This window comes from Acartia tonsa, chromosome 1, assembly GCF_053477335.1.
Source record: "Acartia tonsa isolate MP-2025a chromosome 1, ASM5347733v1, whole genome shotgun sequence".
Lineage (NCBI taxonomy): Eukaryota > Metazoa > Arthropoda > Copepoda > Calanoida > Acartiidae > Acartia > Acartia tonsa.
In genome coordinates, this window is record NC_137260.1 from 61,082,312 (window position 1) to 61,103,647 (window position 21,336).

The 21,336-nt window shown below is 35.2% G+C and overlaps 1 protein-coding gene and 1 long non-coding RNA gene across 2 annotated transcripts; both read left to right on the top strand.

Annotated features, from left to right (window-relative positions):
* Positions 1-237: 237 nt before the first annotated feature.
* Positions 238-18,735, top strand: LOC145325734 (uncharacterized). The gene is made up of 11 exons (XM_080168680.1): positions 238-658; positions 2,273-2,363; positions 4,216-4,314; positions 6,578-8,510; positions 8,944-9,767; positions 9,979-10,404; positions 12,012-12,158; positions 12,558-12,877; positions 13,421-14,414; positions 14,633-15,265; positions 16,462-18,735. The coding sequence occupies exons 3-11, from the start codon at positions 4,234-4,236 to the stop codon at positions 18,607-18,609; spliced, it is 7,506 nt and encodes a 2,501-aa protein (XP_080024806.1). The 5' UTR covers positions 238-658; positions 2,273-2,363; positions 4,216-4,233; the 3' UTR covers positions 18,610-18,735.
* A 150-nt stretch (positions 18,736-18,885) lies between these two features.
* Positions 18,886-20,391, top strand: LOC145325747 (uncharacterized). The gene is made up of 2 exons (XR_013881566.1): positions 18,886-18,976; positions 19,427-20,391. It is a non-coding gene; the product is annotated as an uncharacterized LOC145325747 (long non-coding RNA).
* Positions 20,392-21,336: the final 945 nt, after the last annotated feature.

Consider the following 21,336-nt stretch of genomic DNA (forward strand, 5'->3'; position numbering starts at 1 on the left):
AATGATTAAGCCTCATAAAAAATATTTACGATCCAAATTATGGAACAAAAGCTAATTTTTGAAATATTCCGCAATAAAACATTAATTTGAAATTATTTTATTGCCCCAAAATAATTTTATTACCTTTTGCAATTTTTGCGCGAATTCCTTATCTCAAAATAAAAACAATAACGCGGTATTCAATGCGCAATGTAAACAAAAACATCCCCTTCTGCCCCACCCCCTCCCCATTTTAGTTTCAGTGCAACGGGCAACGGCTTCAAGCCGTTTATGGGGCGCTAAAGCAAAACATTTTATCCTTTTATTCAAAGTTTTTAAAAGATAATGATAAAAATAGTGAAAAGCATTATGTAAAGTTTTAGCTTATCTCTTTACATAAAAATCTAAGTGGTAAATCCCTAAGTATTTTAATACCCCGCAAAATCTTTCCTTAATAGTTGTTGTTGTTGTGAGTGCTCAGTGACGTCACACAGATCTAGAATCCCTGAATATAGACACCGTGAACCCCGTCATAATCCAAGACCTTCCTCTTTTACATCCCTAAATCCTATGTGACCCCCGTTATTGATGGAGTAATCTCTCTCTCTTCTCCCGCGGCAAGTCTTCCCCCACCTCTCCCCCCCTCCCTCTGCAGGCCAGTAGCATACTCCTGTCACGGGTGAGTTTTCCGCTCTTAACTTTTCCGACGAATTTTCGTGTTTCCAAGTAACAATGGCCTTTCCAGCCCTTCATAAAAGTTTTATGAACATCTAGTGACCCAAGTGATCTATCCCTTGTGTATTTTTGATTGTCATTTTGATCTGATTATTAATTTTTTGTGTTTTGTGTACGGCGAAGTTTGTATATATCATATATACTGGAAGGAGGGGGTTGATGAGAGGGGTGTGGGGGGGAGAGATTCTCTGTAAGCTCTAAGCTTGTGTATGTATATAGATAGTCACTCAACTTCGAGCAAATTCAGCCACTACTAAAACAAATTCATTTTTCAGACGTTTTTCTTTGATATTTTCTGATATTTTTAATCTGAATTTACTGTGTAATATATTTGTATGGTGTGTAGTAATGAATGTTATATTACACTGAATAGGATATAAGCGGGGAACTGTGAATGTGTGTTTGTATATATATATAAAAGTAGGAAGGACGGGCCTATTTCGGTGTAAATTTGTTTGCGCAAGGCGGGCCCGTACATTATCTGACTTCATCTTCTATATAGAGTAAGGCTAGCAGCAGCAGTGCCCCACACTTGTCTTGTTGTCTGTGTGCTCTTTATATGACCCACCCTCTCTCTCTCTTTCTCTCTTATTCCTACAAATGTTTGCCTTGCGCACTGTGATGATAAAAGCACTTAACTTAAACTTGCCAGTACATGGGTAAAATCACCTCCCTCCCTTCAACACTCTTCCTATAGGATTATAAAACTCAGCCATGTAGCTGTATGTATGTGTGCTGTGCTGAGCTTAGAATAAATAATAAAGAGGGGGATTGAGAAGGAGTAATTTTGTTCTGCTAGAATTACACCATTTCTCCTCTTTCTTACAGCTTTATCCGCTATTTATAAGTATAAAGAGAGGGGAAACTGAAATTTTGAGGGGAAAGGTTTAACAGCTTGGCTCTTTTGTAGAAGTGTGGACGTTCTTTTTTTCAGCGGCGCTTGCTGTTCTATATTTATCTAATCCTAGAAACACCGATTATAGCTAAAGTGTGTTTGAGTGTATGGATTCTATGGAACCCTTGTGCGTCTGTATATTTGTTTGTGTATTAATGTATGCCTAATTTGTGTGCATGTGTGTGTGTGTGTATGAAGGGCTATAGAATTTACCCCACTCTTTTTGGCTGGACAGAATTTGTCGCACTTGGCGGATTGCGGCTTCGGGAACGGGATTGGCCATTTACTGTTTTGTCTACTACGCCTGCGTTGAACAAAATCTAAATATATTATTAAATAGTGATTTCTCAAAAACACATTAAGTCATAAGGCATCTTGTTTTCTAGCGGCAAAATTTTCTTTCGGACATTTAATTCAGAAGGTTAATGTTGTTCTTAAAGGTGGGAGATAGAGGGGGGGGGGGGGTGATATGATATTTTATTTAGCCCCCCAGTATTTCTAAACCCATTTAATGGTTTGGCCCTTAAAAAATTGATGCTATTGTGTTACAAAGATAGTTTGGTTCAAACCATCCCCTCTTCCGCCCCCCAAAAAATTAACGTTTCTTGGCACAGGACATAAATTAATATTTTGCATTTTTTATTATAGATATTTTATTTTTAGATGGTCGGGAGTATATATTCTACAAATGAAATTAACTTAGAACTACCCCACCACCAACATTTATACACAGGGATTAGAAATCCTGCCCTAGGTACATTTACAACCTACAAGATAAAGTAGTAAGGTGGTTTTATTTTGCCTGTAGCGAAGGATCTGGCTAGCCTCAGAACCGATACGGTTCTCCTTTCAAGTGTAGCTTCTCTTAGGTCATTTTTAGGTTTAAAACTTTTTTTTGGGGAGGGTAACTTCACCCTCGAAAGGGAAATCGCCTGGAAAAATAACCCTAATACCCCCCATCATCTCAAGTGCCCCTATAGGCCTCTAGTGGGCGTATCCACTAGTAAATTTTTAAAGCAAACAAATGAAAGTTTGCTTCAATTTTCATGATTTAAATTACGTCAATTATACAACCCTTAAAAATTATGTATTGTATAATTAAGGTTACCTAGTAAATTATCCATTAATCGAAGTATTTAAAGAGCCTAATATTGGGAGAGGGAAAACAAATATTTCGTTTGTTTTAAGGTTAACTAAAATAATGATACCTTATATTCATTACTAGCGGCTTCGCCGTAGCCTCTAGGGGCTTTGCCCTAAGAAAATAGCTTAAAACCACCACAGAACCAGTATATATATTCCTTGAATCCAATCGTCTCTATTGTTACCGAGATCTTAAGCTACAGACAGTCGGACAGACGCCACAGTTAATTGTCATGCTTTTTTTTGTGAAAATAAGCCAGCTATATAAATTGCATATATAACAAGGAAACAATTTTCAAGTCTTAAACTGTTTTTAACCTATTTTTAAAACATATATCAAAAATATACTATGACACCAGTAGAATTAAACTGCAGAGCCTAAATTTGAATTAAGTCCCCAATAAACTTTTTTGAGGGGATTTAAAAATTAATTTTACTGTTGCTGTGGTCTTTTTTGATCAGAGCAAAAGGTCTTTTTTTATTTGGGTAAAATTCGTAGCTTTTAGAGTGTTTTGCTTCATTTATATAGTATTCTGGTATAGAGTAAAATTACTAAATTAGGCCTTTTGATTTCATCTAAATTAATTCATTAAAAACTTAAAATATATCAATGAATTAACTTTATCGTGCTTGTTTTCCATCACTTATTTAAAACACAAAAAAATTGGCTGTAAAGGGTTAAATAGTGAAAGATGATGACAACGAACGTTTACGCAATACAACAATTTTTTTTTTGTCACATATACAAATATGATAAAATATAAGGTTATTCAAACTTATTTTTTAAATATTTTTAAAAAGCATGTATCTTTTATGTGTATAGTTTTCATTCTTTTCATTTTAATTAAATAAAAATTATTTAACTACATTGGAAATAAGTCACTTTGTGAAAACACTCTTTTTTGAATTGTAAAAAACTGAAATGAAACAAGACTTTTAATTGGTTCAGACTTTAGAATAATATGTTTTATTTTAATGTTAAATTTCTTCTATATAAATTATTGTTTTAGAAAAAAATTATTTGCATCGAACAGAGTAGAGTTTTTATTATTGTATTGATATAATCTGAATCACATCAAATTGTTCTGTAAGAAACAATTTAACCCCAAACTAAAAAATGCTTTTGCTTCCATCAAAATGATCACAGCAACATATAAAATTGATTTTTAAATCCCCCAAAAAAGTTTATTGGGGACTTAATTCAAATTTGGGCTCTGCAGTCTGATTCTACTGGTGTCATAGTATATTTTTGATATATGATAAAAAAATAGGTTAAAAACAGTTTAATATTTTAAAACTAAAAATAAGAAAATTGAAATTCTTTTAATATATGCTCTATAAATGTAGTTTAAACTATTCAACATGAAAAAACATGCACTTCACTACTTTCAAGTTCAAATGCATTTCGTGCAACTACCCCTTTTAGATTATGGCTTATAAAATTCTCGATATCAAATATTTAGTTGGTGGGTGGCTAACAGATGGATGATGGCTTTCTTCTCGATGAATTCAACGAAGAACAATTCGAATCTCTACTCGACAATGCTGCAGACCAATTACCGGTAAGAATAACGATAAATAGAACAAGGTTAAAAACTTGAAATATATTGATACTAAAAGGGGGAGGTAGTTTGTGCTAAAATTCCGTAAAGGTGTGAGTTTTAAGGCTTAAAAACAGTAGTAGAAAGATAATATTCTTTTAATATGTGTATTCCTTATTGATAAGAACTGTAGACAAAAATATTACCTAGTGAAAAATATTTAGTGAATATATTGATTCTACTACTGCTTTTAAGCCTTAAAACTCACACCTTTACGGAATTTTAGCACAACATACCTTCCCTTTAAGCAACCAGAGGCAAATGTTTAAAAAATACGTACTCTACGTTTCTAGCTTAAAAAATGTTGATCGAACTTCTGTACTTTGATCTTTGTCTATTTAGAACAATATTCCTACTGTTCTAATGCTTACAGATAAAATGATTCTAGTTTTTATTTACCTCATTTCATTTTTAAAATGCTAATTTAAATTAAACAAAACTCTACTGGTACTATTTATCAAACATTTTCTAGTTGCTTGTTTATTAACTAATATGCATGCTATAATGCCTAGTAAAAATGAATGATACTGGCTAGGTTTCAAAATATATAAATAGAAACAAGGGGACAATGCACGAATGAAAGCAAGAGATTAAAGCACCTTGCAACAGTAAATTTCTTTTTTGTTCATACACTGTATAGATAGGTTTCTAATAAATATTAATTAAGGAAAGAACAAAAGTCGGTTCTACCAAGGTCCTATAAAGAAAAGGGAAGGTAGGTTGTGCTAAAATTCCGTAAAGGTGTGAGTTTTATGGCTTAAAAACAGTAGCATAACGATAATATTCACTAAATATGTGTAGATATTCCTTATTGAAAAGAACTATATATAGACAAAATTATTAGTAAAAAATATTTAGTGAATATTATCGATCTACTACTGTTTTTAAGCCTTAAAACTCACACCTTTACGAAATTTTGGAACAAACTACCTCCCCCTTTATATATGTTCAGTGATTTCATTAGAATATGAATTTGTGACACCGCAACGTATAAAATTAAATTATTTCTTAAAAACTGATATAATTTTTATTTTTTTTTTACCTAAATTTAACAAAAATTTAGAATATTGACCACATGAGCTTAAGATCATTTGCATTCTTTTATGTATAGTCCCCTTTTGTTGGTATAAAATTTCATGAGAAGTGAAGTATTGAGTTAACACCCATTTGTATTCTAAAGGGCTTAGTATGAAATGAACAGAATGGATGCAGAAAATATGAATTATCAATTGAACGTAAGGAATGATATTAACTTACACGTTTCCACACTTAACTCTCACTTAACACACACATGCACTCTTCTATGATATATGATAGGATTCACTAAATTCACTACTGTCCAAAAACAAAAGATAAAAATACTAAAATAATTGTAGAAATAAGTATAAAGTCAATTATTCAAACAAAAAAGACTGTATTTTGTTTTATTTGAAAGGGATATAAAATAGGGTGGGTCAATTTTGGACATTTTTTTCTGAGACCAAAGCGGGAACTTGCACATTATTTTTACAAATATAATACACCTCTGTATGATTTAAGATTTATTTTAAGTCTAAAAACCGTTGGCTATTTTTTAATAGGAGTCAAAAATTTATTGAATAAGAATTGAACCATTCAAAAAATGTCTATAGAAATCTATCTGTAGTAGCCAAAGGTTTTAGACTTCAGACAATTTTTTAACCATTGAGGTATATTATTCTTATAAAAATCATGTCCAAGTTCCCACTTTGGTTTTAGATAAAAATATCCAAATTCGACCCACCCTAATGTAAAAGTTTAAAGAGCTACCAAAAGGACAATGAAATAAATAGGTTATCATCTGTGCATAAATATTTTTGTTGATATTTCTTTTCTAGAATCTTCATTTTTGTCCTTGTGTTTTGCACTTATATTCTGGACTTTTTTCACAAATGTATTATAATTAAAACGTTTGCGGACAAGTGATGAGTCATTTAATTCTAATTACTTATGGCAATTACAGAGACCCCGAATTATTAATCTTTTAAAATATATAAGTCTGAATTCCTTCTCAGATTAAAAAATTTTAAACTAATTGCCAGTGAAATATTTCAAATGGGTAATTTAGGGATATAAAAAGTATTTATGATGTTAAATATTTTAGATTGATAGGTAATACTGCTTTAATTATTTAGTATAGTCTTGCTTAAATAGTAAGTTTGTCATAATAATCTTCACCTTGCATGAACACATATTTTTCACCTAGGATTTGGACACTGGAGTTCTGGGACAGGGAGGGCATGATACATCAGACCTTGATGTTCTAAATGAAGATATTTTTGAGAGTGCTGACGTGACGCCCCGTCATGTGCCTATGTACAGCAGCCTTCCCTCGCCTGGTGGCCCAATGCTTAACCAACCCATGGGCCTCCCCTCCTCACATAGATCCAGCAGCAGTCAACCTGGCTGTTCTCCTCACCCTAGCATGCATGCGTCACCAGCTCCTGTGCCTCAATCCCCACACCAAATGCAATCTCCTGCAAGTGTACCGCCGTCCCCAGCTACCCACCAGTTTGCCACGCCGTCTCCTGCCCAGCCTCCTTCACCGGTGACGTATCTTCCTATGAAATCACCAGCCGCCTTCCCGCCGCCGCCGTCTCCAGTCAGCAACATGACACCCCAGCCATCTCCTGCCAACTTGCTTCCACCCCAATCTCCAGCCAGCAGTATACCACCTTCATCACCTCTAAACAAGCACTACTCTGTAAAATCTCCTGGAAGCGTGAGTGCCCCAAAATCTCCACGTGGCGGAAGTGTTCCCCATTCTGTGTTATCCCCTCAGTCTGTATCCCTGCCCCAAAACTCTGTTATACTTGCACCTTCAGGGCCAGGTGGTGGAGCTACTGTCCTGCCACCTGGTGCCTCTTTTGTACCTGGAAATGTAATTTCTGGAATGCAACCACTGCAATTTAGTTCTAGCGGCACTTTAGTTAATAGTGGGGGTCAGGTTTTTCAAATTCAACTACAACCTAATACTGGTGTAGGGCAAGCAATAGTTACCAATACCACTGCATCTAAATATCATCCTCCACAAAGCACGTCACCTGTCAAGGGCAACAAGCAACCCCATTTGTTACCGAAACCAATATCAAATATTAATTCTCAGACGGTTGGTGTGTCCGGAATCAGCCCCCAGGACAGAACAAGACTTACCAGTACCTTAAACTCGATGGTTACCACACAAAACCAGGCACCTGTAACAAACGTATCCGCCGGTCAAACTCAGCATTCCATAATTATTAATTCCAATGGTGTGCTTAGTAGTGTTCAGCCTGGAGGCACTCCAATTATAATGGGACAAATGGTGGCTCAGTCGGGAGGTGGGACAGCTGGCACTCCCATGATAATTCAACAGCAGGGTGGTGGTGGCCCTATGTTGTTGTTACGACCCAATGCTCCTTTACAAACAACGCCTACTTTAGTGCCAATAGCAGCTCAACCCGGCCAGTTTATTGTTCAACAAGGTGGCCAGCAACGCGGTGTCCTTGCACCAAATCAACAAGTCAAAATTATTCCTCAAAATCAAGTTCAAATGCAGCAAATTCAAACGCCAAACGGCCCAAAATTAATTGCACTTCCCATGGGCCAAACATTGTTGCCAGGACAAAATCTTATTGCCACAAGCAGCTCAGGCATCCAGCTGAACCCAGGTTCTATACAGCTACAAGCCAATCCGCCAAACATTAATCTTTCCAACTCATCTGTGATAGCTGGTACAGCCACGACTGGAGGCGGGTTCACTCTCCAGCAGGGACCAGCAGCCATACAGTCAAGCACGTATCAGAACCAAGGTCTTGCCACGCTCCAAGCCACTCCCTCAGGATTAACCTTCTCCAGTAGTCAGTCGAATGTGATGTCAAATATAGGCTCAACTGCACACATGGTGACAACTACAATGTACCAACCCCAAATGGCTGGCGGCGGTGTGTTAACGTCTGCAGGCAGCTCCTCTACTAGTACCAACATAACTGCTGACTCAGTCATACAGCAGAATAAATTCTTTGATAAAAGTTCATTGTCACCAAAGAAAAAGAAGTCAAAGAAGAAGAAAAAAGATATTGAGGAGGTTCCGTCGCCGCAAGTGATAACATCTCAGCCGCCACCAACAACCACAGCTGCTCAGAAAACTTTTGATTTAGGTAATATTCTTAAAATAGTTTTTCACTTATTCAACATTTTTCAGAAATATGACTTTATTTCTTCAAAAGATGAGATTTAAATATTTTTTTTTAAAGACTTTATTATTTATACCTACCTATTTATTTCAAATATTAGATACCTAGAAAAACTTTTAAAAAGCTAAATGACAAAATATTATAAAGTTTTATTTTATAAATTTTCTTGCATATAAAGGACTGAATTCAATTTTTTAATGTGGATCTTTAATGAATTTAAAAGATAGGGCAGTGTTTGTTTTTAAGTTAATTTTCAAACATATCTTTTTATTTCTAGTTGGCGCATTAAATATATTTTTTAAGCAAATCAAAATGATTAGGTTGTAAAAAAATCTAATCCTAATAATTTAGGTTTGCTCTAAATCAATCTACCTAACTATGTTATTTTTTTATTTAGGTGCATTAATGAAGGATGCTGGACTGGACATTGACGACTTTGATTCATTCAGCATGGATCAAGGCTCAGGCGGGGGTTCCCAAATGGATCTGGGATTCAGCACCTCCCACACTATAAGCCAATCAGATGATTCTAACTTGCCAATATTTTCACAGAGCAACTCATATGATATGATTCAACAGGATAATAGTATGAACAGCCAGCAAATTGTTTCAAGCTCAAACAGTCAAATGCAGTTTAGTCAACAGCAGCCCATGCAAATGTCAACCCAAAATTCTGGCCAAATTATTAGTATTGGACATGATAGTAGTTTTCTTACATCAGGACAGCAACAAAGTCACCAGCAACAACAATCGGGTCAACTTCTTGGCAACCAGTCAATACAAATTATCGGTGACAATGGAAGTCAAATGTTGACAACAAACACCACCGGCCTGGCATACAGCATGCAGGCGGGTGCATTTATTCAGGGTGGATCTCAAATTTCAAGTATACCTGTATCTTTACCAGAACTTGGCGGCCAGGTTGTGAGCCAAGCATCCTCAGTACAAAGTAACCTGTTACACCATGACAGCCAGATGACCAATGTGAACGCTATGATGACAAGTGGTGGTCAACATGTTGTGGTCACCTCGTCAACTGGTCCCCCCACTCATCAAATGATCTCCCAGCAGCAAGGCATTACTCTCACAGCTAACAATGGGCCGCAGGGTATTACCCTAACGCCAAGCGGTGGACAGCTTATCCAGGGAAGTGGTGGTATAGCAACTGCTACTTTGTCAACTTCTGCATTTCCGCCAGGCTCTTCGTTTCAACTAATGAGGGTAAGTGTAGTTTTTTGTTGTTCCTTAAAAATTTTACCATTCTCGTTTTCATTGATTTTTGGAAATTAGAATATCATTTTAAATATTTTGAGATTTTTAAGTCAAATTTTTAAAAAGGCATTTTGTCTTTCTTTGTTATTAAAAATATCTATGAAAATTCTACCTAGTATATTTACTCGTGAAAACTTTATTCTAATTGTGATATTTTTAGGGCCCAGATGGACAGTACATCCTGCAGACAGCTCCGGGTCCTGACACACAACCAGCTGTTGTAACCACATCTAGCAACATAATACCTGAACCTGTCATACAACAGCAACAACAGCCGAGCACTCCCTTAGTCACAGCCACGCCTCCAAGATCCTCGCCCCGGGCAACACAACGCAGCCGCCAGCCAACTGATCCTAACCGCACACCACTCATGGAAGATGATACATTACCCCATGGTTGGCACAGAAAGGTTTCGCAGCGGAAAAGTGGCGCTTCGGCTGGCAGATATGAAGTTTTTATTATTGGCCCGAGCGGAAAACGGTTCAGATCAAGGAATGAGTTGAAAGCTTTCTTTGAGAAGACCGGTGAAACATCACTGAACCCGGATGACTTTGATTTCTCAACATTTGGCAGAAATAATACCAAGGTAAATTCTTTCTCATATTCAATCGTGGATTAGTTTTTTTTTAGCCATGTAGAATTGTTCTATCGATTTCAAACTTTGTATTATGATTCCTGTAGTAGTTAGGTACGATTAAGAAAGCGTAGCAACTCTAAATTGTTGTCATAATGTTCGTACGTCCATTTTAAACATGTTGGTTTTTAAATTTTTTTGATACCTAAAAATTTATCTGATTTTGGAGTACTGATCCTATTACAATTAGGTACAATATTATAAGCGAAGCATCTTTATAATCAAGTACTAAAAATGTCAGTATGCGAGAAATAACTAAGTATTAATTTCTTGAATTTAATAAAGGGTTTTTTTTAAAATAAACACTGCACTGGTTATAATTATTAAGTTCATTTTTCTGTTTTAAATTGTGGTCAGTAAACCTTAGGTAATTAAGTTTATATTAACCAGGGAAAAGGAACCAGGATTCTGACAAAAAATTCTAGGTGAAAATCTCCTTTACCTTCTTACCTAGCTACTTCCCTTTAGTTACAGAACAAAACAAGTTTTACACCAACATTATGCCAAATAAATTAAAAATTTCCAGCAATTTCAAATGGAATTTGCTGTATCACGGCCCCTGATATTAACTTGTACTGCCTGCTGGACAAACAATGTGGAAAATTTCATCTAATGTTTGCTCTACAAACAATTCAGATTTCTTTATTAGTCTACTGATGACAATTTGTTTTATAATTCTTTGTTTCTTTCATTAGGTACAATTTTTTATTTGGATTATATAAAAATGATAAAGAAACAGTTAAAGATTACTTTTTGCTCTGATAAGAAAAGAAAGATAAGAATTTTCAAGATATAAAGTAAAATTTATTTATGTAATTTTAATAGTATTTGTCAAGTATTAAAATGTTAAGTTCCTTGGTTATAATTCATAATAATCCGCAAAAATTTATTTATAATAGACCTTGCTTAATTGGAATTATAGATCATAAGAAAAATTGAATATTTTCTACTAAAAAGCAAAAAGTACTATGTTAAAGATGTGAAAAAAATCACTTTATTGTGAAGAATATATGGAAATTATATTGATTAGGTAGGTATTTCTTAGAAGTGTTATAGCGTTTATATAAAACAAAGATTTTCCTTTAGATATTAAGAAATTTTTTTTTTATTAGCTATGAGGCTTCTCATAAAATGATAAGAATTTGATCAAATTACATAAAATTACTTTGATTTCGTCTGCATAAAAAATTACTTCATTAATTGAACAAGGATAAAATTATTTTGATACTAGCGAATACGCCCCTAGAGGCTTCTGGGGAAACTCAAGGCAATGTGAAGTGGGATAAGTCGACCCTTCACTCTCAATTTTAGTTTAACAGCGAGGAAGTGCTTTTTTTGCGGGGGTGGGGTGGAGTTTTTTTTTTTGGGATGATTTCTCTTAGGAAGGCGGGGATATCCTCCCCAAAAGTAGTTATATACCTTTCCTGGACCTATTAGAAGCTTCACTGTAAAGCAGAACAATTTCAGTTTAGCGATTATCGATATCTTAAGCAACAGAGAAAAAACCTTACTACTTTATATAATAGGATTTACTTGTAATGATTTCTTTATATTTCTAGGGAGGTGTTGTTGGCCCAACAACCCCTGTAAGCAAGCCACCACCTGGTGGTGGTAACACTGGTCTTGTGACACCTCAGAGAAGATTCCAACAGCCTGTGCCTGTTGTGGTTTCAATTCCAACTACCACACCTACATCTCAACCACAGGTCAGAAATACATATACTTCGGAAATTTAAAGGGATAAGACAATAGATGTAAAATCGCTGTACATTCCTAATGAGGATAAACAAATTTTACCCCTTCTGTATATTATTGATTGAAGTTTTTACACTGCTAGTTTTAAGAAACAAATAAAATTTATTAAAGTACCCAAAGTTTTTTAGCCAACAATAGAGAGATCGTGTTTAAAAACTTTAGGTAAAAACAATCCAATTACAATTACAATTACTGGTCCAAATTGGTTGTACTTCTCAGGGAAGCTTTACAAATGTCTTGGGAGTCCATCAAGCGATTTTGCTTACCTCCTCGCCCCCTCCCTCCCCCTATATGCAAAAGCGGGAAACAACTGTTTTTATTTAAGCATGATTGAATTTTATTATTTGCAGGTGATAACAACTGTGCCCGGTCTGCCTGCTGGTTTCCAGTTACAAATAGCTACAACCAGCAATTTTGCACCTGTAACTCCAAGTGGATCCATAATAACAACCACAAGTAATACACCCACTCTACAATTGAACCCGGTTCCAACTATTATTGGTGGCTCAGGCTCCAGCAGCACATCCTCTATTGTACCTGGACGCAGCAGCGGCCAGCCTGCCATCTCTCCAGAGTCAGAGTTGATGAAGAAGTTGGAGGTGTCCGGGATGGCAAGTGTGGCTGCTGCTAGAGCTTTGGAAACTGCAGGCACTCAGGGCTTGAATACTAGGTAAGATATTTGCATTGATGGTGTTTAAAATAATAGAAAGAACAATGTCCTGTTCTTTAGTTTTCAAGATTATAGCCAAAAAAATCGAATTAAATAAAATGTATACCTATTTGGTTACAACCAAAACAAAATTATCGTCAATTCCTACATCTTAAAAACTTAAAAAGCAAATTATTAAAAACTATTTTAGATATGTTTATAAATAAATCTAATTTTAAGCAGTTAGGTACCTAATAGTTTTTACAGGGGTGTATTAAATTCTACATAAGATTAATTTTTCCTCTGCTGCAAAATTTTTGTTTTTTCCCCTCCTAGTTTTTTTTCCAGCAAGGAAGGGAAAAATGGAAAAATATTTTCAGGACTCTTTATTTTAATCATATTATCCCCCCTTCCAAATATTTTTGTAGTTTTTTTTCACAAAAAAATGTTTTCAGTTATCTTATTTTGTACATTTTTTTTACCCCCAATCACATATATTTTTTATTACCCCCTTTAGCAAAATATTTACCCCTGAATTTTTTACTTATAATCTTTTACTTTCAGAAACAATCTACTTCAAAATATCCAAGAGCCGTTGCCCCAATCAGCATTAACCTCACCTCCGGCACTTGACCTGCCCAGTGCCCCGCCCACTTTAGAGCTAAAGCCCCAACCAGGCAATATCCCCACACGGCAGGAGCAACCACAAACATCATCCTATCAAGATGCTGATGAAACTATTTCAAACTTGCTAAAAAGATTACACCAACAACCTGTACCTATCAAACAAGAGATAGAATCAAATGAAATCATAATGACTTCATCTGGCATTAATTCTAACAGTCTTCCTGGCGGCAGGCAACTATTTAGGTCGACCAGCGCAACCACACCCAACTTGAAATCTCCTGAACCTCCTGTGATAAACTCTATGCCACATACTGTTGTCAAGTCAAGTATATTTGCCGAGAATGCTCATTCGCCGTCGATGCCAGTTCTGGTGCCCCAGGTTCCAGTGACAGAGCAAGCCAGTGGCAGCAGCATGGCCGGGTCTTTCACTTCAATATCTTCTGTTAACACTAGCAGCACAATACCAAATTCATCAACGAGAATCCATGAATCTAGTTTTCAAAATTCGTACCTGGACAGCTTGGCCAAGAGCCAGATACCTGACAAGAAATCTCGTGGCCGCACCTCAAGCGGCCCAATCCATAGTCCTGGCGGCAGGATGCCTCTGCTATCACCTCCTGTCACTGTAGAATCGGGATTGGCACAACAGGATAATCAGCAGCCACAACATGCCAAGCCAGCATCTGTGATACACCAAAACCCAAGGTTTGAACCAACTATGCTGAAGACTGAATCAGGAATGCCAACAAGTATATCCATACAGACAACCAGCCTCTCTTCGGCACCTTCCAGTATTAGTTTGGGCGGAGCTGGTTCCCAAATTCGGGCGATGCAGCACGCGCCACCAAATACGAGGCTTGTAAGAGGACCTAATGGACAGGTTACTGCTCAAAAAGTACAAACTATTGAACTAACTCATGAAATGCAGCGGGTAAGTCTTTATTCTTGTTTTAAATGTTCAAAATTATCAGTGCAAATTTTTTCCATACTCATAATTGCATTTTATTTCTTTACCCACCCTTTTTAATATGTTTTCCCCAACTCTTAGACACCTTAGACACTAGGTATAGTTTTGGTTAAATATTATTTTTGGTTTTATAAGTTTTATCTTCATTAAACATTCCATGGTCTAATTTTATTTTAATTTAGGCATATAAGAAAGTTGAACAACGAATCTCTGAAATAGAAAGTAAGACAATGAAAACTGCACAAGACGAGGCCGAGCTGGCCTCTCTCCAAGCCAAACAGCACCAGATTCTATCAACAGGACGACCAGTCACAGTTATGCAACAGCCTGTAAATATTCCACAGGTTTTAGTAACTTCAGCCCAGTCCGGGGTGAGTCAGCCTAACTTTCAAAGAAGCCAACAGAGTTCTGTTGTGAGTATGAGTTCCGGTCCTAGTCAGTCGCCATCAATACTAGCCAATAATCTGAAAAGCGGCCAGGTCATAATGTCAACAGCCCCAGCTGGTCCAAGCTCTATCATAAGACCAGTAAACCCTCAAAATAACACACGAGGAAATGGTAATAATTCTGGGCAGCAAACAAATTCAGGATTGCCGCCTGGTTCCCTTCCCTTGCCACCGGGAGTTATCGACAATAATGGGCCTCAGGTTCAGATTGTTGGCGGTATGCTTGGCGGTCAGATGAAGCAGCCTGGTATACTATCAGTGTCGGGACTCAAACCTGTTCCACAAAGTGAGCTGCAGAATTTCACTCCCAGTTCTGGCAGTCATATGATTAATCCTGCTCTGCCTGATATCAGACAGAGATTTGTTCCGGTAAGATAATGTTTAATTCTTCGTGATTTTACACAAACTGTCTTAAGAGCACTGATAACTCCCGACGACCTTTATTTTTAAAGTAAAGAATTTAGATTATGGATAGGTAGTTTTTTCCTATGTTTTACCTTTACGGGGCATAAACCTTCGCTGCCCGAAACCCGTTGAGGCTACCCCCCCCCCCCCCCCCAGGACAAAATAATCTGTCCTAAAGCAATTATGTAACAAATTAACGAAGAAAAAAAACTACCACCTCTCTTTTATTATCAGTCTAATTTTAAATAGATAATGAGTGGGGAACAGTGCCCAACAAGGTACTTTGTGTGTAAGCACCTAAATTACTTTTTCTTTTGTTGGAGAAAACTTCCCCACCCTTTTTTTTTAAACATTTATTGTCAATTTCCTAGTTGATCATCTAGGTGTAATTGTAAATAAATCTTGTCAACTTACAGAATAAAAAACACATTATTTAATATTTACATCGTCTTCAAAATTTAAATATTTTACTCCTCTTGTTTTAAACGTTTTTTTTTGGAAGAAAAAAAGTTTTTATTTTTATAATTCAAAATTGCAATGTTTACCTATTTTTTTTATTTATGATAACTTGCATAAATACTTGGACAACAGAGGTGGATTCTTAAAAAGAATTAGGGTCTCTGCATCACTGGTAAGGCAAAATTGTTTTTGTGTGAAAAATCCTCAAAAATTACATAAAAATCTACAAAAATTAAATAAAATCTTATGTTAATAACTTTTCTATGATTTTATTTCAATTTTGTAGATTTTTTATGTGATTTTAAAGGATTTTTCACAAAAAAAAAACAATTTTGCCTCACCAGCGACCCTTATTTTTTTTAAGAATCCACCTCAGTAGTTGCTATGCAGCTGAGAGTGACATTTTACAATGTTTACAAACACATTCCTTCATTGTGTACTTCTTTTTTGGCCCTGTTATTTACCTTAAAAATATTTTGCAATAAAATATAGGCAAAGGTTTGTACTTCGTTAAATGAATGAAAAAAAATTGGGGTTTTTTTCAAGATGATTCACCAAATTTTTACAAATAACAATAACAATAAATCTAATATTTTCTTCAAAAATTAACTTTTACAATCAACTACATATTTTGATGTTGCTCAATAACGAAATTCATGGAAATATACCATTAGCTTTTATTTTAAAATCTTTTATTTCAGGATCCTCGTGTTCCGATACCTGCTTCCTACAGCAAAACGACAGCCACTACACTAACAACAACCACAAATAGTCAACCACAAGATCAAGAAGTAAAGTATCTGGGAACTCAGCCACTGGTGACCAATCCTGCCCTGATGTCCATGCCCGGTGGTCAGATTGCGGCCACAGCCGGACCTCTGCCGAAGTCAATGCTTCAAGCGCAGCCTCCACAACCTACAACAATACCGCAGTTGACTGAAGCACAACAGAAAATTATTGCTGAATTTAAGGCGAAAATTGCAAATATACCACCTGACCAACAGCAAGCAGTGATAGCTGCAAACAAAGCCAATTTGTTAAAACAGCTTAATTTTCAGCCAACTCAATTAAGAACCTTACAAGGTGCAGGCCGAGGGGCACCACAACAGGTGGTTGTAAGGCCGGGTGGTGGTGTGGTGCAAAATGTTGAAGTTATTGGCCAGCCACAAGTTGGTCCTAGGCCCGGCATGCAACCTGACCTGCCCGGACCGGTTCAGCAAATTATAGTAAAGCCTGCAACAACTATTATTCAGCCGGATATCCAACAAATAGGAGGACCTTCAACCAGTACAAATGCTCAAATTATTATAACCCCTCAGAATAACATGCAAAAGGTTGTTGCGCCACCACTGGCCAACATCAACAAGGCCAAAAAGATTGCCTGGGTCGAATCTCAACTTAAAAAAGATCAACACGAGGCTGTGAATCCAAGCTACAAAACCCCATTTTTCAGCAAAGATGATGCATGTAAAAGATTATTACGCTATCATGTTTTTGACGAGCCGAGTATGAGCATAGAAGAATGGGAACAGTCAGAAGAAGAATTTAGTATCAAGTCTCAGCAGCTATTAAATAAATATGATTCAATGCTTAGCAAATATCACATCCTGTTGTTACAGGAAAGCACCAGAATGTGCTCCAGCTCTGAAGAGGTTATGTTGGCCAGACAATGGGAGGCAGATGAACGTGCAGCACTGGCTAAAGAAAAGGAAGATTACTTTAAAAGAAATTCTAGGCTAAATTATCTTGAATCTAAACCTAGTATGACCCAAGAAGACAAGGAAGAACTTGATGCTTTGCTGGAAGAACATGAACCTGAAATGCCAGAAATACCTGATCACTGGCATTCAAGATATGAAGAGGTTGTGGGAAAGCCATATGAATCAGTCAAATCAGTAAAGGTTATTAAAGAGGAGATAACAACGAAAGTACTTTCTGAAACAATGGAGAAAATGCAACCCTTGACACCGATCCAAGATTTAGAAGTTAAGAAAGAGCTTGACAATGTAGAAATGCCTGTGTTACAAGATGAAAGATTATACCAACACCCGCCTGATATTAAAACCTCAATAAGATCCCGCAACAGTTCTCAGACAAGTCTGGAATCATTTAAATCTGAGCAGGGTTCTATATCATCCATTAAAAAGGAAATACGCATAAGCCTAACAAACATAATGAGTGCTCCACATTTAAAGAAGGAGCTAATTGAAACTGGAAGCATACAAAGTTCAACATCTCGTCCACACAGCGTAGCAGACCTTTCTTCGCCAGAGCCAGCAGGTTTTGTTGGACTCAAATTTGCCCGGTCAACCTCAGGTCGTTGGTCAACATCATTAAAACGTGATCTTGAACTTGACATAGAGTCTCCAAGTCAGCAGCCGGAGTGGAAGAAAACCCGGACGGATTCGCCGCATTTCGATTCAGACAGTGATGATGACTTTTGCTTGTCTGGTGTTCGTGGCGGTGACACTGTTCAGAGTATGCTTTCCAGAACTGACCATGATGATAATGATCATGATAATGGAGAGGATGAAGTACTTGGTGTTGATTCTGGATACCGTCTTTACTCCAGACAAAGCATTACTTTTGGGAGTGATGTGCTGCACCATGGTTCTTCGCGTGGCACTCCTATATCCGACCAGGGAGATACTGATTCTGTGCAGAACGTTGTTAATTCCATACTGGACATGCAGGACTGTGGCGGAATACAGACTCCTGATGATCTAAACAACCTAACTGGGTTGCTTGACTCTATGGAGGAAGAGGAAGCAAGGGAGGAGGGTGTAGGAGCAACTGATCAGGATCCTAGCCTAGATGCAGCTGTCAAATCTATACAAGATTTTTTATAGGCTTTTTTACAATCATATTCTAAGATATGTGTCGCTTGTTTTTGATAACAGTATAGTTAAAGCAACGTAGTCATTTATTCTGATAAAAAAGTAATCTATATCTTTTCATTAAATAACTTTACATATTTTGCGTTTAATAATTTTTTATGTGAAACAAAAGTTCTTAAATCTTTTATTTCTTTTTAGCTTTTGTTTGAATATTCTTTGTTGAACTTTTATTTGACTGAATTTGAATTACACAATCGTTATTCGTCCTTTCTTTACTATTTTTATCAGAATCATTGGCTTTGTTTCTACATATAATCAAATTAAATATAACCACTACTTAATCTTAACCAAACTATTATAAACATTCACTATACACAAAGTAAAGGGGACTATCCACGAACGAGAGCAAGTAATTCTAAGCACCTTCCAGCAGTGATTCTAAATGTTTTTTTTTTGTGAATATACTAGAGTTATGATTAATATATTGTTATATCAATTTAAAAATAAGTTTTACCATGGTTTTAAAAAAAGCTTTAAAATGTTATGAATTTTTTACTATATATCATCGAATGTATTGTTGAGCTCAATCTTCTGTGACACAAAAGTAATTTTTTCGAATGAAAAATGTTAATTTAGAGAAAAGGATGGTAAATTGTAATATTGTAAACAGTTTTATTAGTGTACTTTCGTAATTTACAGTATTTGATTATGTTTTGGCGTGTTATTTTATTTGAACCGTTAACCTAAATAACATTTAGAATCACTGCTGGAAGGTGCTTAAAATCACTTGCTCTCGTTCGTGCATAGTCCCCTTTGCTGTAATTTCAAGGTGCCAAAAAAATTGTAAATAAGTAGGTAATATTATTAATAGACTCAATATAATAATTAGATGCAGGCGTTTAGCACAAAGTGGCATTTTAATGTATTTTACTTTGAAAAGCATAATAATAAATAATATTAAATGTTCTTTCATTTGTTGATGTGTAATTAATTATAATATATGCATGATCTGAACTTAATTAATGTGAAACAGCATATCATAATTAACCAATGTACTTTTGGTTCTTTAGTTTTATATTTGAATATGAATTTTATAGTTTGCTCAATGAATAACTTTAGCCATAACTTGTCTTAGTTTATTTTACATTATGTGATATTAATTCGGTTCCAAGCAATTTTTATGTCAGTACTATTGTTTTTTTTTTAAAGAAAATTTTCTTTTTCGGGAATTCACTGGTTAATATGAATCCCCCAAAAAATTATTTTATCTTTTTTATGTATATTAAGGGATACGATTTATCTTCGATTTTCTTTTCTCATTTTTCTTATTTCTATACCTAACTTTAAAAAAAGAAAGCAATACCTAGAACAATAATGAAATTATATTACTTCTTATTTGTGCCAATAATTTATTAAATACTTATCCAAAAATACGTTTTATCAACAGAATTTTTTAAAGGATGTAACTTAATTTTTTTTATTATATACCTACCTACTTTTTATAATCTCAGTACAAAAAGATATATTTTATGTAATTTTTGTTATTTTTTTTTAACTCAAACACTTTAAATGTTGATATTAGCTTACAAACAACATGGCATAACAAAAATGGTCTCGCATAAAATGTGTGCATTATGATATTTGTTGTCATTATATATTATTTTTTCTACAACTTGTGCTCGAAATCATGAAGTTACTATATAATTATTATTATTATTATACACTAGATAATATACCAATTAATTTAAGTGTTATTGAAAGATTAAATGAAAAAAAATAAACTTATGATAAAAATTTATCAGTGTTTTTTTATTATCTTAATTTAAATGCCTGTTCCTTTGTTGGAGTTTTAAATATAGAAAACTCAAAGTATAATTTTTTTTTATGAAATCTAAAACTCTAAAAGATTGTTAATGTAAAAGTTTAATTGGCGAACGATGTTAGTAAAGTGCGCCTAATCTTTAACGCTCGACATCCGTCTAATCGCCAAAAATATGTTTGTATTTGTAGAGTAGCTTCGTTATAAAGAATAGTTTTGGAAATAAATCATTTAGACCGGTGATTTTCTAAAATACCTAGGTAATTTAAGTTCATAAGATAATAATTTTATACTGCCCTAAATGCAGGGGTAGCTATTCTAACAATCAATTCTACAAAAAAAAATCACGAAACCTTTTAAAGTAAGGTGGAAGTATATTTTTTATGTAATTGAAGAGGGGTGGGTAAGAAGGAGAGGAAACGGGACTTGTGGGGAAATTTTCCTTTAAAATTGTTTGTCAGAATCACATTCCCTTTTTCCTGCCTAAATGTCTCTCCAAGTATGAATTTTATCTTCAAAAAAATATGAATGTTAAGCAAATAACACACATGTAAGAAGTGATATTTATTAGGAATATTTAAGTAATGGGTATTACATTTTTATTAACTTTATTACAAACTATTATTATTTACACCAGGTTTAAACATGAATTTAATAGGTATATAATATCTTCTAAATTACAGATAAATATGAAATAATGTTGGATGACATAAACTATCTTCATTTGAATTTTAAGAATCTTTTGTACCATTAAAAGGATATAAGATGACAAGATTTATTATGCTTTTTGAAAAAAAGGCATACCTATAGTTTTCACTTTTTCCACCGACTCTTAATGTGTTTTAACGATTTCTCGTCATTTTTATACCCCTTTGGGACCTCCAAAACAGTAATCCTAAAAGAAATGTCTGTTTGTCCCT